The 16402-nt window shown below is 41.9% G+C and overlaps 1 protein-coding gene across 5 annotated transcripts; it reads right to left on the bottom strand.

Moving 5' to 3' along the window:
• Positions 1 to 204: 204 nt before the first annotated feature.
• B3GNT2 (UDP-GlcNAc:betaGal beta-1,3-N-acetylglucosaminyltransferase 2) lies at positions 205 to 16338 on the bottom strand. Of its 5 annotated transcripts, none has more exons than XM_008644380.2 (2): positions 16229 to 16338; positions 205 to 2630 (listed from the first exon to the last, which is right to left on the bottom strand). In XM_008644380.2, the coding sequence occupies exon 2, from the start codon at positions 2619 to 2621 to the stop codon at positions 1428 to 1430; it is 1194 nt and encodes a 397-aa protein (XP_008642602.1). In that variant the 5' UTR covers positions 2622 to 2630; positions 16229 to 16338; the 3' UTR covers positions 205 to 1427. The 5 variants fall into 5 exon arrangements, with proteins under 5 accessions (XP_008642602.1, XP_017582217.1, XP_017582215.1 ...); XM_017726728.1 differs by lacking the exon at positions 16229 to 16338 and adding an exon at positions 15945 to 16044; XM_017726726.1 differs by lacking the exon at positions 16229 to 16338 and adding an exon at positions 15035 to 15199.
• Between the last annotated feature and the right edge of the window lie 64 nt (positions 16339 to 16402).

Raw genomic sequence — 16402 nt, 5'->3', positions numbered from 1 at the left:
TCCCAAGGCACTTAATGTCTCCCTTGCCTTCGCCAGAGTTGTCCACCTATTACAGCATCTAACAAGTACAGCTACAACTGTGGCATTTTCTTTCATAATCTGCTACACAAGCTTAGAGAAATCTGTCAAATAAAACCCTTTGTTTCTGAACTTCTGAAATGTAGAGTGCAACTGCTCTGCAAGTCAACATGAAGCATTACCAGAAATATTTAAATCACATTTTATTTTTCAAATTCAAAAATAACCATTAGCTTTATTTAACATTACACATCTCAGATTTAAAATATCATGCTCTATTTAAATATCCGAGTGACGACACTATACAAATAAAATGTTACACAAAATATATTTAAGAAAATGTTTTGGTCTTCAATCTGAACAATAAATAGACAGGCACTTCTACATATACAAAGAAAGCAACCACTATTTAGAGTAATTCTTATAAGCAAGATGTGGAAATAGAGAAGATCTGAGTTTCGAGAACGTGTGTAACTCTACATGAGGCTTCATGCAAACTTCAAAGTTTGGTTTGAAATTCGAAACTCTTGGGATCTGCACAATTCTAGATTCACCACCACTTTACAGGAGACCCAAACCATGCTCTCAAAAAGCAATGTGCAATTTCAGTCATTTCCATCAAATCAAGCTACCTGATCACATTTAGTGCCCAAACAGAAAACAAGGATTGACCAGAGGAGCTTTCCACATAAACAACATGAGCACCAAGTCAGCTTCAGTACATAGGCTTGAGGTGGGGGCAGCCCTACCTGCCCAGCCCCCCAAAAAACCTCCTCTTCTTTTTCCTTATACGTTGAGCTCTTAGGAGGCATTTCAAGCAGAATTATGCTTTTTTTTGTAAAAAAAAAAAAAGCTTCATCTAATAAAAGGGTAAATCCTTCAGACGCAGGTACATTTTGCACAAAGGACTGTAAGTAAAGGAAAAAATACTGTTCCAGGGTGCAAAAGGACTGAAAACTAAAAATTTAAAAAAAAAATTCTAAATTTAAAGTCTTGTAAGTGTATCATATCTAAATGTAAAACTACATTCCTCCAATTTGTGTATTTTCAATTTACAGTGGTTTCCACACACAAACACTACTCAAGGGAAAATTAACTTCCACCATCACAATTAATGAAAGATGCACTGTGGTAGGCAATCCCTGTTTCCAGCACAGCTAATCAGTCACTGACAGCTAGTTATATCCTCAAAGTCTTTTTTAAAATTAAGACCAATATTGAAACATAACGACCACCAGGACAGTGGAAAAGTCAGGACCAAGTCTTCAGGCCATCCCTTCAAATTTTAGTATTAACCTCATTTTCAAAAGTACAGGAAAAGGTTTACAGCAAAAATTCGTTATTAAACAGAGCTTCAGGGATTCAAACTTGGAAAGTTTTTTGGACTTAAGACAGTTACGCACATTACTTTAACAATTTAAGTGTGGATCTTGCAAGCGTGTCCAAATCTTAATCATTTCTTGAGGTTTTCTACTATGCACTAACATTAAGTTTGTGTAGGAACAGATGTTATTTCTGTATTTCTCTTCGATATCAAACGTTTTGAAGCCTTTGTGTTTTTCCGGAGCAAGCCCAAGCTTCTGAAGGCACATTCCAGTATAAACATCATCAATAGGGTAGAGGAGTACCTGGTCAGATGCATTATTCAGTCTTAGTGCCAGATCACCAGAGTACAGGAACCCACCGCCTCCTGCGTACGGGGGATACGAACCTTCATAAACACTTTCTGGGATGTAGTACTTCAATTTTTTCTCTCTGTGAGGTCCAGCATCTTTGATCACGTCGCCTATAAATAAGTCTTTGGCTTTTTCCTTTGATAAGCTCTTCAAGTAATCCAGGATCTGATTGGTATTCACAAAAACATCATCATCACCCTTAAAAATAAACTGGACGTTTGCACAGCTGCTGCTGACCCACTTCAGAAACAGCACCTCTTTCAGAGTCAGATTGAAGAAAGTGTCTCTGTAGTTCCAGAGGAGAATGTCTCGGTGGGTGTCACTCTCAAATTTAATCATGTGTGAAAGGTCAGGAAAATTATCCTCTGGTGGGGTCTGTCCAAGTAAGAAGACCCTTCTGACTGTCACATCCCCTGATTTTATTTCCTTGCCCCAGGATTCCCTAATTGCTTGTCTTCTATCAAAATGGGGTATAAGTGACTTAATAGCCAGCAGCAGGAAAGGTTTCTGTTCACACTTGTTTGGCTGATCCATTAGCAATGAGTAATTTCTACATCTCAAATAGAGGAGGAAGTCTTTGAATCTGTCCGGCAAGTTTGCAAAGTCACTAACCTCTGAACGCACCAAGGGGTCAGGGTCACAGGAGCTGAGAGCACTCAGGTTAGAAACTAAGTTCTCTTCCACAGTCATATTGGAAAGCAAGGACAGGATAGGGTTGTACAGCAGCTCAAGCTTCTGTTGCTGTTTGTTCCAATAAGCTTTGTGAGGAGTGTATTTCCTCCAGAACTTGCTACGTGGTATAACAACACGGCCTTTTGCATTCTTGTCTTGACTGCCACTCTTTGAGACTTCCACAATCACATAAATAAAAATGTTTACCATCATCAGAATTCCCAGCAGCTTTAATCTTCTGCGTCCAACACTCATTTCTCATATCTAGAAATAAATTTAAAAAAAAAGATTTTTAGCTTTCTTCACAGCAAATTATTGATCTCATTAAAAATGCAAACTCCTTTCAAATGAAGACTATGCAAGTTGGTAGCCTAAAAACCAAGGTTACCTACACCCACAAAGAACCAAAAGCTAATCTGTCTCTAAAACATACACATATGGTTTGGGGTTTCATCAGCCAGCTGGTAAAAATGTGAAGTTTCCATTTGCGGCTTAGGAAAGTTACACAGCTTTTCATGGTGAGTCTAAATTAGCCAGCAGTTCTTGCTTCTCATTTAAATCCCCTTTAAACACTTGACTGTATAATAATTAGAATCTGAGCCCTCAGCTTGGCAAAGGCAGGCTGAGAAACCATTTTTTTTCTTGCTAGTAAGGTGAGCTGAAGGGTATAGAATAAATTGCTATACGATAAGGTCAGTTATTTTTAAATTAGGTTTCAAGCTTTTATACTTGCACTCTCACACATTCCAATTACATAAAAGGCAGAGCCAAATTTTAAAGCACACAATCAGTTTTTGACAATTTCTCTTGGCTGTTCCTTGGAAGAAGGGCTGACAAAACTTGCCAGCTGGTATTCAGATCTCGGCAGACAGAAGAGAACATGAACCTGGATTTACTTTTTCCCCTCCAACTGGAAAAAGGAATTCAAATGGTAAGTGAAAGTAGAAGTGCAATTATTACTAGGAACGAAAAAAGCCTGAAAAGAAATTTTAAAAGGAGAGGTCTCCCATATATGCAAGATTTGGAACAGTATGTGTACATCTTTGTTGTATCAAAAGTTCTGTGACCCATCTCAGTTTTCAGTGGGGTAGACAATGGATCAATCCCTTTTTCTTCCACAGCTGTCAGAATGCAGGGTGCGCAGTACACGGAGCAACATGGAAACAGTGTGTTCCTCCAGAGCAGTGCTTACCAAACTGTTTACTAGCCCTGGGGTACATCAGTGTACAAGCTCCACAAATAATTCCGAGTTAATCAGAAGGTTACAAAGACTACATTGAAGTCACATACAGAACGCACTGTCGGAGACACTTTCATGTGCCAGGAGTATAAATGATTATGGCAAAATCAGAAAAACCTAATGAAATAAATTTGTACTGCCTGTTGAAAGCCCAGCTGTGAGCACTGCCTCAGGCCCTGAGGTCACAGAGCAACAGCAGACAGAAAGGCACACTGAGAAGTACACCTTGTACTTGCCGCTCTGTTCTTTTTTGCAGCCATCCCCAGACACCTGAGCTAGACTGACCTTTGGTCTCTTTACAGTTTGATCAGTCTTACTTGGTTTTACTCCTCAACACATTAAACACTAAACTATTAAAAATTTAGGAAAAAGTCAGCAAGTAAATAATCAACAATCTTTTTTTCTCTTATTTGACCCACAATCGCTATTAAATCCAAAAGGGGGTGTGGGTTTTTTTTTTCCTGAACTGAAATTTAAAGCCACTCCTAGAAAAAACAGCCTCTCAGAAAAAGCCCTGTTCTTCCTCAAGTACCATCTGCATATTTGTCTTTGTAAATGCTTAGGCCAGATCTACTTTATTTCATATTCTACTCTCAGGCAGGCATGAAGTCTCTGTTCTAATTTTAAAGTCGTTTTCTCCTATGCCTCAAGGACAAAACCACACTTTGTGGTCAGTGCCGCCATTTAAGCTAAACAGCTGAACTGTTAAGAAAGCATTGGTTGGTCACACAGACTTCAAAAAAAACTTGATCTTCCTCTTTCAACTGCCACTAAAACCAGATAAATATACTGTTTTTCTACACTTCTCTTTCACTAGACACACATACACTGGAGAAGGAGCAGTCCCCTGTTTTGTGCTGTTCCACAGAGCTCAGCATGCACATCAGGCCATATCTGCCCTGTCCTTCTCACTAAGCAACAAATGATGTGGTATCTGACTTATGATCCTGGGACTCCAGAGGCGACAGGGGGACTGCTCCCTCCTAGGAACAGCCAACAAGCACGGGATTGTCAAGAGCTCAGCCAAAGCTTGATTTTTCGGGATATGCAGCACCACACAGCTCATCTGTCACAGCCCCCAGCTTACGAAGCTGTGAGTATTCAACACCTCTAATTCACCTGGATACTTGACCTGAGACTCTTCTGACACAATGAGACATCATTTGCAAAGACTTTGTTTCAAACACTCAACAAAATCCCTCAATCCACCATGACTGCAATCCCCTGCAGCAAATGAGACAGGGATCCTGAGCAGAAAAATCCCCATTTACTGTTAGACTTGGTAGGACTTTTCAGCAGAGAAGGTTCAAGTCTGGCGAGATGACAGTGGCTCCATCACACACAGCACAGTAAATGGTATCACCATCACAAGTAAGCACTCCCAGCCTCAACCTGTTCCAGGCTGTGGATCCACAGGCAGCTGAACCAATCTAATCACCATTTGTGCAGGCTCAAGGTAGAACACCCAAATCTTCCACCTCCTCCAAGTCTGACAGAAGCCATGGCCTTTCACTGCAAATACTTTTCTGAGGGCAGGAGTTAGACTGTATTTTCTAAGTGGGCTGAGTACCACGTCTGCATTATGTGACTGCCAAACCCAAGCATTACGAGTCCATTTACCTACTGGGGCTGACAAAAGATAAGATAATCCCTGTTATCTGCAGGTATCACACCTACCACCCTACTGGTTCAGGACTGAACTCTCAGGAATCTGGCACAGCCAAGCTGTAGTTCAGACACTCAACAGACCTCTCTCTCTTTGCAGAGGCTGTAACTGGTGCTAAGGCAGCCTTGGATATTCCCACATAACTTCAGTGTAGGGCCTGACATCCCTTGCAGCAGCTGTACATGCAGCACCACTTCCGACAGCGCCAGCAACAGCACGCGCAGTAGTGACACTACGCTTTGCAAATCACTGTTGTAGTTACTTAACACACCACAAGCCATATGGAGTCCTTCTAACCTCCTGTGACATGCATCAGTTGTCTTAATGGCTCAGCTCTGCTCAGTGAGTCAAGAGATTTCGGGATTGAGCAACGGCACAGTTTTGGAACGAGATGATGTTGAGAGCCCCAGGCTGTTGTAACGAGTCTGTGCTATTTCCAGCTTTAAAGAACTTGAACGCTGTTTATTTTCTGACTACGCACAGTCAAATCTCTTTTTCCCCCCCTCAGAATTTTACATAAATCCACTTCTATACAACAGTGATTAAGAAAACCTTAAGAACAGGAAAATGTTGAACAGATACTCGTGTTGCCCTTCTGCAGAAGCCTTTCTCACACAGTGGTTACCCGTGGAAACAGTCAATGTTTTTTTTCTGTGTTCTCCACGCAAGACAGCCTGAAACAATGTTCCAGTTGCAGGAAAGTAACCAAGATAACACTCCACTCAAAGCATCAAAAAGTGCGCTGAAATTCAGAGCATGTTTATTTTAAGATTAATTGTTTGCATGTACCCGCTTTGAGACATCTTTCAGCATATTACTCAGCTTTGTGAGAAATTCTAATCTTCCAGTATTTTAATACCAAAGGACATCAGTGAAACTCAGGCGTGGAATTTCAAGATCCGAGTAAATATAGCAAGACTCGGGAAGGATGTGCATATATTTTCCTAAAACATAGCCCAAGGCATAAAGAACTGTAAAGAGTTTGAATAGATGCCAAAGTAACCTCACATTCTGTCTCCCACTAGTTACCTTCAGCACATTTTTGCTCAAAAAAAATCAAACCCAAAAGCAATACCAAAAACCTCACCAACCCCACTAAGAAATGCCCCACATCCAACAGAATCAATGGTAGAGAGGCATTTCTCCAGTAATGCTCCCCTGGTTTCCTATAATAAGGTTAGAGGGCCAGACTTGCATCTGAGCAATGTTTACTTATGTAATTGAACCTAATCTCACTCTGTCCAACCATTTTTTGAATCTCTCTATATTTTCAACTACTATAAATTATACTGGTTCCTCAATTTTTTCCCACACCGAGAACTTGGAATGACTTGCTATTCTATTACCACACAAGAGAGGAACCCTTGGAAAACACAAATTAATAATAAAAAATATTTGACATTATTTTCTCTATATACATTTGCCATACAAGCTATATGATGAACTTTCATCTGTCAGCCCTTTCCCTTCTATTTGGTCATTCTTAATACGACAGTAATAACAACAAAAAGAAATGATTCAGTACTTTAAAAAGTTAGTGGAGGATTTTTTCAGAGTTATATATCAGTGGGGCTTGGTATGAGGTGCAAGCCTCACAGTACACTCAGTTTTGCACAAAGACCATGAAGTCATCATGCAACCCACACAAGGGATGGCTCTGGAGTGCAAGAGCAAAGCAAGACTCCACTTGCAGGCTCTCTGACCTCATCCAAGTCACAACCACAAGCAAGCAGAGGAAACAAGTTCCAGCAGGGCTCTTCTCCATCATCACAAGTGACCACATTCCTGCGCCGGGTCGAGTAAACCTTCATTAGGTGAGAACACCATCCTACAAACCTGCCAGCAGACAAGCAGATCATCGCTGAAGCCAGCTCCTGTGGGTGCAGTGCAGACAGCCCCTGCAGCTACCTGGGGGATCTATGCGCACTACATTTAAATTTCCCAGACTGCTACCACCTGCACGGCAGCAGGTTTTTGTTATGCAGAGTCTTGCTTCTGGAAGCAATCAGACAACTCACAGCATTGTCTCAAGGCATTGCTCACAGCAGTCGTATTCCATGAAACTCCAGGAGTTAACTTGTCAAAAGCTGCTACAAATCGGTGGGGAAATCCCTACTGCATTCAAGTTTGTAAAAGCTTCATAAGAACCCAAAATTCCCTCTCTAATAGCTACTTGATTGCTGCCCCACACTACTGATGTCAGCTTTCAACTATGCTATTAAAGACCAAACAGTTCTTTCACTTACTGCTGAATGCTAAGTTCTGAGGAGCAGAATTCCAGGATCTTCACAATACTGTGTTTTCTGCCACCATTTGGACTAATTTCAGGTTTTCCCCTCCCTCTAGCTCTTTGAGTAGAAAAGAGAAGCTACCAGGATGTTGCCTTTTAAGGTGCACTATTTAAAATAACATCTAGGAAACAGAAGTTTTGTTGACTTTATATTGGTGCTTAGAAATACTGCAGCAACCCACAGAATCTGCATCGAGTTATCTTCGCATTAAGTTATCTTCATGAAGTCATTCAACAGTAAAAACTTACTTTTAACTTATTTAAAACCACCCTCTGTGAAATTCCTGCTTGACAGAACACTTAGACAGAAGAGATACCATCGGCTCACCACTGTCTCAAACTGAATACTTCCAACCCCAAGCCAAACTGCTGAAATCCCCAAACCTTTAACCTATTTTTTCACCCATTTTTAAATAAGTCAGCTACCAGCCAATCATCAGATCATCCCAACCCTGTCTGTATTTTAAGTTATTTGCAGGTGTCCCTCACAAAAGCTCTGGGTTTGACTGAGAACATATCTAAATACAGTGCACCTACTGAATCCACTGCAAGTTAGACCTAAATATTTTCTTCTGACCTGTTAAAATTAAAACCTTGGATTGGCTGAAAGAATGTTCCGTTTCATATTTGAATTGTTTTAAGTGTTTCTATAGAAGATCCAGGCATATACAAGAAATGCCCTATGACCATTATGAAAAATATTCTGTAAACTCAGTCCCAGGTTTAATGGATATTCCAATTTTTCTGCTGGTATAGACTACTTGAGTTTGGTCACGGTTTTCCACGGGGATGAACAAGCAGTGGAGCTGCACATGTACACCACACCTGTGTAAGTCAATTTAAACAGTAGCAGTGTATCAATAAATTAGTGCATCATGCTAATATTACCATTCTATACTGGCACGCCTGCAGCCAAACTAGACATCCATGAAGGTGTTCCTACCTGCTCATGAAAAAAAAACCCAAACCCAAAAGAAACAAAAAACTTGTGATGAAAAAAGTTTCACTTCTTTGTTTAACAGTTGTAGGAACCCAGAGTGCTGAGAATATTTCTCTGCCTGCTTTTAAGGGTTTTTACCCCCCCTGAACAACACTGCTTTAACCTCCAACCTTGGAAAAAATTACCAGCGATCAGACAGGAACTAGAAAATACAGTGGTGTGAATTAGGTGATAGACTGCTATGTAAGATTGTCACATGGTAAAAAATTTAGAGGTTTTGGGCTTCTCTTTGTAGCAAATAGATAAGAGTAAAAAAATACCAAAATGGAGGATTGTTGTTGCTCTCCAAACCTTCTTCTCCTTCTTCTACTACTCCATGTTCTGCAGTAAAAGTACTTTGGAATGATTGGATAGAGAATTCCACAGTTCCTGCCCGTGTTTCTGAATAATTGGTAGGAAAGTGAAAATAATATACATTTTTAGTAACTATTGGTTAAATTATCTTTAAAAGGCCGTGTAAATCTTGATAATTGGACTTCTCTCCTGCTTTCTGTGCTCTATGCTGTACCTGGGTCACGCTAGTGGCTCTGTTCCTCTGATAAGACTTAATAAACAACTATCTGGCAGCATTGAAACTCCAGGAAAAGTCTCAGTTTATCTTTGAAACTCCTTGCAAGGACTCTTAAAAAATTCTCTCCCATCAGGAAGGATTTGATTTATGGCACAGTTCAGTGTCAACAGTAAAAATGGTTTGGGTTGTTGGTTTGGGGTTTTCTCCAGTAATTGAGATTTCACACTGACAACCGAGGGTAAGATCTCAACTTGCTATTAAAATGAATACTGAAGTTTAATATGCCAGTATTTGAAGGCCTGTGGTAGTAGATGTGACCTGTTTTTCCCAGTTGGTTAATAGAAAAAAATTTCCATGTCATTCTAAGGTCAGTTCAAGCTTTAGAATGACGACGTTGTAAATTTGTTAGGAATAACCCGGAGCTGCCAGCTTCTGACTTAAGAACTTCAGTTTTCACTTGACAGGCTTCAGCTTGAACGAACAGTAAATTATAAAGAATCAAGAGAAGCGGTTTAACCGAGTGTCAGCAGAGAAATATTTCTTGGAACAAAATTAATTGTCATTCATCACATCAATTAGAAGTTGGGGAGCACAGCTCCATAGCAGTTTAAAACAGTTTCAGTCATAGCTGACTCACTCCTGTAGTTTATTCCTTCCCCTGCATAAACTGCACAGTCCCATCTACCTTGGTACTGATTTGATTGTGGTGAATCAGTCCAGGGAGCTGGAGATTGATAAAGAGCCTACAGTAAAGCAGCAATTAGCTTTCAGCCAGCTCACATCACTCGACGATGTGCTGCACAAACACCAGGAATGGTGCAGGAGAAGGGGGAAGGCTCACACAGCCCAGGCCACAGCAGAGCCCATCTGTCACCAGCCTAAGCTTTCATGTACCAGCACACTGCTGCTGCTGCACAGCACTGCTGGGCTGCTTCCCACCTTCATCCAGAGCTCCTCAGGCAGGGCCAGACACAACCAGCACTGCTCCACCAGAGGCACAAAGAGTCTTGGCAACCTTATCCACTACAAGGCACACCCTGGGGCCCGAATTTCTCTGACACTTCCTGTACCCAAGTCAGCGCAACACCCACCCCTGTCTGCTGTGGGGCTCGTTTCAGCTGCACTTTATCTGCCCATAGTTACTAGAAAGCCAAGGAAGTGGGTAAGGAACCACCTTCCTCCCAGACACCTCGTGCTTGGATCAGTGCTAGTTCTGGTAAGAAAGAATGAAGAATGGATATGACACATTGCAAACCTCACCGATGCTTTCGGTGGGCATTTAAAGAGAGAAAGTCTGCAGGACAGACACTCTCTTGCTTCTTACTTTCATGCTGTATTTGAAATAAAACTCATGATTCAGAAAACCTACGCAAAATGCAGACAACCATAACTTCCGCAGACAAGACAACTCATCTGCTCCAGGTATCTCTTCCAGTTTTATCTTAAAACCAGTAATTAATGCTGCCTTAACCATATTCCAACCACCTCTATGGCTGCACTGAGAACACTCATTATTTAGTCAACTAACAAAGCCATCCTTTAAGCACCATACCTCAGGTCATCAAAATTTTACCTCTGCTTTGTCTTCTTGCCCATGTTAGACACAAAACACAACCTAAAAACTATGTTTCAAAAGCAAGAACAATGTAACATAGTATGGCTGATGAAGCCACTACCTACCCCTGGTGACCACTGTACTTTTGGGTTAAAAATAAACACTGGTTTACAATCTGACTTCCCCAAGCTGCTGCCTTTGTGTGATGGGATACACAACTGGGATGGTAAACTTCCCAGCCATCTCGAGCAGTATTTCCCTGCCAGTGCTATGTGGTTATTCAGAAGTCAATTCAAACCAAATTCATACTGTGAATATTCATGCCAGAATTCTGGGATCTGCCTCTGAACTTACACTACTGAGCTAAACACGTGTTGAAGAATGCAAAACCTACATTTTAAAATGCAAATACATGAAAAATACTTTTGCCTTCAACTGGTTTTGGTTTCAGGTGTAATTAACATTTACAGGAAAAGTTCTTCATCTTTCTGAATAATTCATTTAAAGCAGAGAAGTTCATTGTTCTTCACAGCTATAAAAGCTAAGATACAGATCTAGTTCTAGCCTACCAAGTTTATGGAAAAGGGAACAATTTCTCCAGCAGCTTTAGGCAGCTAAAGATGCATATAAGTACCAGGAGGATTTTGTAAAGGATCTTTAAGCCGGTTAGGCAGCTAACTCCCATTTTTGTTAACAGCAGATATGCATCTAACCCGATTAGAGACTTCTAAATCCGAGTAGCACCTTCTGTACCTGCTACATGCACACCAAAGTGAGCATCCACAAAGCTTCAGAGTGGTTTCAGTCATCAACTTAAGGGTGTTTTGCATGGGTTTAATTGTTTTTATTCAAAAACAAATCAACAATAAGTTTGCAACAACAATTTCCATCCCAAAGACAGCTTTCCATTAGCATTTTCTAACTTTCAAATACCAGATTAAAAAAATATAATTGCTCAAGTAAAATAAACGAGCACTAAATTCAGGGTATTGTCAGGCATTCGGCAGCAGCTCTCCTTAAACTCAGTTAAAAGAATTCCACCTTTCCCAGGCCACAAATTCCCATATTTGCACGGCTCACTGTGTTACATTATGTATAAGCCTGAAGACAAGCAAACAGAAGAGGTTATTTCTCAACCCACTTAGTTCCTCAATTCAGTTCACGACCCAGCTGCACAAACAGCTGCACCAGCACAAGGCTGGGAGCACCGACACTGCTTCTTGCCGGGATACAGCAGGATGCTCCCGGCAGGAAACTCGGGCAGGAGGCTGCGCATCCCACAGCACGCGCACCTCGGTGGGGCACACAAACCTTCAGCACCACCGTGCTTCTCCTGTAAGTCCCATACAAATACTCAGGTCCTCTGCCGGCTCATAAACCACCGAGAGCCTCTGAGAATTACCCTTTTACAGGAAAATTAGTCATTCCCACCCACAAGTCAAGATTTCTTGCTCATTTGACCTAGATAGCTGGCTTACAATTGAAGTGATTTGGCCAATTCACTCTCAAGACTAACTCTTCTGAGCGTGCTTAAGATGAAGCAGCTGCTAAATTTCAGAAGTTATTTACAAAGACGAACAAAACCATCTCCAAATTAAATGCTTTTCAACTCTTAGTGTTGTATTTCTCCCAAACAACAAAGCTTTCTTAACCAACTGCTGATGGAAACTGCTTCATCAATTCTCCCTTTAAAAATCTCAGCACCACACCCCTCACACAGTGGGATTCTTTTCCTTGCTTAAATGCCAATTGCCTCTCACGAGGCACCAATTCAATCATTTCTGCACAGTTCATCACAAGACAGTTTAATGAACCAGTCTTTTCACTGCGTTTTACACGATCTGGAGACTCCGGAAGGTTTATACTTAGTCACATTTGAAATCCTAAAAGGCCCAAGGAAATCTGCGAGAAAGATACAGGCAAAGGGCAGGATCTAGTCCAAGGTACCTGTCAGTGCTTCCTCTGGTAACAGCAAAATGTGACTGGACAGGTCTGACATTTATTCCCCAACTTCTTTTGGTAACTTTGTCACTCCGTACTAAAACGACAGGAAGAGCCTGCATTTCATTATATCACCACCATCATCTTTTCTTTCTTTTTTTGCTGTTTTTTAAGCACTTAAAGGGTGCTTCCTTACATAAAGGGATATGACCGTGAACTGATAAAAACATCTAAGTATATCTCTGTGAGGTCAGAACGTGGCTTAACAGGGATAACACATTAGGAATTTTTGTGAACTGCACTCACAGACACAAATTCTGCTCTAAACCACATGAAGCACTGTCCTATGCAGGGCCAAGAGTTGGACTCCAATGATCCCTGATCCAACTAGGATTCCATGACAAAGCACTCATATGAACACAGCCTATGACACACCAGAAACATCAAACACTAATCCCATGATTGCACATGCACCCAACCACCAAACCTTCTTCCTAAATTAACTGTTAACATTTTGGTTAAAAATGTACTAGGGACTAAAATTGCATATACCTGAAAAAAAAAATTAAAGTTTAAATTTAAAAAGTAAATGGATGCTTACTTGTTTCAAAATTACTTATGCATTTTTACCATAGAGTAATAGAAAATGTATTTAAGAGACAACAGGAAAAAAAATCCCAAACCAACAACCTGTGAAAGGGACAAAGACAGTTTCAAGGTTTTGGAAGGCAATCAATCCTTATGGCCTTCAAGAAACATTAACATGAGACCCAGTAATGTTAAAATGCTCATTATTTTAATGAAACACATACTTTTTCTATATTCTGTACTTTTTACAGAAAACTTGTTGCCACAATAAGTTCACTCTCACCAGTATCTTCCCGCCATCCTGCCTCTGGCCTATTCTTGGCAAGTTTGAGAATCATACACTTGAAGCTTTACCTACAAGAAACCTATCAGCCTCCACTAGGCAGACTGCAAATTCTTCAAAAAGAAGGAATTAACAGGTTTTTTACAGCAGGACACGTAGCCAAATCCAGTAAAAGACAAAGATCTGGAATGTCAGCCCTCAGCGTGTTTCTGACAGAGCTGCTTTAGTCACTTGGCAGCAAAAGGCACAGGTCTGACAGCACACAGGAAAAGTCCATCAAGTAACCAACTCTGAGAAGTTTCACAACCCACCTGAGGTAAAGATTTTGCAAGATAATCTGACACATTTGTCAAAAATTCAGTGATCAGTCGAGAAAGAACAAGTTACCAAAGAGGTTGGCTGAGGATTTTAATTGATGCTGCTCAATTTTTTCCTGTCCTCTGGTTAATTTGGAGCAATATGACCACAGAGGTTTTGGTCAAGTGCACAGATCAGTGACAACCCAGCCCTGCTTCCTGACTGCTGTGATAATGACAATACTGGCTGTGGTAGGAGACACACGATCAAATCCTACGCTTCAAACATGATCAGCCCTGACACAGCCTTCTGTCACTACCATTTTTTCCTCCTTCGAGGGGATTTACAGAGCCAACAGGAAAAATCACTGTCAGAGCTGGATCCACTGCAAAAATAGCTGCACCAGGTGGCAGCAAAATGACAATTCCTCAGGGTCTCAGCACTGACAAGTCACCATGGAGCAGCACTCCTCCAAAAGACTTGGTTCTCCAAGGAATCTTTGCCAGGGTAGGCAAGAAGATGAAGACTCAAATCCTGCTTTTTTTTCCCCTCTGTATACACTGTGATTTATTCATACAGACAATTGCCCAGATTTGCCAGCACAGAACACAACACCGCTTTATCCATTCCCATTTCTCATCAAACACTGCTTTTTCTCTGAGCAAACCCTGTTCTCCACTGATCTCCTCAGCAGCATCTTCATTACCCAGAAGTATTTAAAAATTTCAGGAGCAGCTTCCAGGCAATAATAACAAATTTTTGACTACCAGTGACACTGTGTTCATTAGGAACAATCTCTGGGGAGATTAGTGAGTTTTACCTATTATGAAACAAGGCATCAGACAGCCAGCTAGCACTCCCAGCATGACCTTCAAAACAAGTCCCTTCAGCAGTGCTACCTTGCTGCATTTTCCTCATCTTGGGGAAAAGAAACGAGCATAATTCCAAACCAAACCACCTTACAGGTGACAGAATTACTTTAAATAAATTCTATTTTTGATCACTTTATGATCTGTAGCTTCCTTACAGCCATACCTCTCAGTACTGCAGAACATCTCCTGTAGGAAGTCACACGTTCAAAGCAAGCAGCAAAACCAGAGTTTCCTTTAAGCCAAAATATTTTGATTCTAACTGACAGTATTACATTTTTAGGTACAAGACAAGCATTCTGTATTTTAATCCATCTCCACGGCAATATTGTTTTTTTAAAGACATCTGTCTTCTCCAGTTGTTTACGACCCCGGGAAGGAAAGAAAAAAAAAAAACCCAAAAACCCCGCAAGAAACCGAACCATTACAAATTACATCTGCCGAATGAGAAAAGCTGATTCTCCCGTTTCGTTTCCTCCACGCATTTCGTAACAATTCAGCGCTCATTCAACTCCTCCGGTGGTTTATCAGGCATCAGACCGGGTCACCGAGCGGCAAGGCAGCCTCTGCCAGCAGCCTGGGCTCTCCACCCGAACCAAACCCGAGCGGGGCACTCACCGGAGTGCCATCTGCCGCCCCCGCCCCACCCTCCGCACACGCCCGCGGTGACAGCAGCCGATCCAGACACCCGAGAGGAACTGCAAGAAAAACACGAAACCGCTTTCAGCAGCTTGGAAAGAGAACTGGATTCCGGGCTGTCTCTCTTTAAGACGGTGACCAATAATTTACCAGAAATTTCCTCAAAGGACAACGCTATAATCATGTTTCCTCAATAACTTGCAGATGACATGTCTAGCATGAAATTTTATGCACGCATCTTTCCACGGCCAGACTAAACTCTTCTGTGCCCAAACCAAGTCTTTCTGTCCAAAATATAAAAAAAAAAAAAAAAGGGGGGGGGGGAGGAAGGGAAAAAAACCCACCAAACAACAACCGAACCGCGCAAGCTCTTAATTTGCATAGTTAAAACTAACCATGAGTATTTAATAATCAACCCCAACAGCACTGAGCATTTTGGGAAGTCGGATTAAAGGGTTACTCAAGTAACTTTCACCACAAATTTTTGCAGAATGACTAATGAGTCGCGAGCTGCAGTTCAGCCACAATCCCTGCGAGTAACCTGAAGTCCCCTCCTGATGGGGTACAGGATGTGTCAGGAAGTTTGAAGGGCTAAAAACCATCATCCCGCGAAGGAGCACGCATATTCAGGCGAACTCCAGCAAAAACACCATTTCCCCCCTTTCAGGTCCACCAAAGTCCATACTTTAGTGCCATTACCTCAGCACTACACTGTCCAGAATCCCAACGCGGATGTCAATAATCAACCCGCTGGGTCGCAGTGGGGTAATGAGGCGAACCCAGGAGCGGTGCGAGCGTCCCCGCTCCGCCGCCACCCTCTGTCCCTCCCCTTCAGCCAAGGAGCGGCGTGCAGCAGCTCCCGGCACTGCAGCAGCCCCACGGCTCGGGCTTTCTCTGGAAAAACCTCACGGCTTCGGCACCAACGCCGCCCACCCACGGTTAAATAAATAAATAAATGGTTTAAAAAACGACGACAAACATACGGTGGGGCTGAGCTGGCCTAAGTTTCATCCATGCCCAGCAGACCGTGCCTCTCCCCGCCTTGCTCTCGCCGCTCTGGCTGCAACATGTGCCGGCTGCCCGTGCTCCCGAGCGCCGGGGCAGGGACTCGGCGCCCGCGTGCTTTAACCCCACCCTGCCGCCTCCTCACCTCCCAT

Source organism: Corvus brachyrhynchos, unplaced genomic scaffold (genome assembly GCF_000691975.1).
Source record: "Corvus brachyrhynchos isolate BGI_N302 unplaced genomic scaffold, ASM69197v1 scaffold312, whole genome shotgun sequence".
NCBI lineage: Eukaryota > Metazoa > Chordata > Aves > Passeriformes > Corvidae > Corvus > Corvus brachyrhynchos.
The sequence above is the reverse complement of the archived record's forward strand: the minus strand, read 5'-3'. Positions and strand labels throughout refer to the sequence as shown.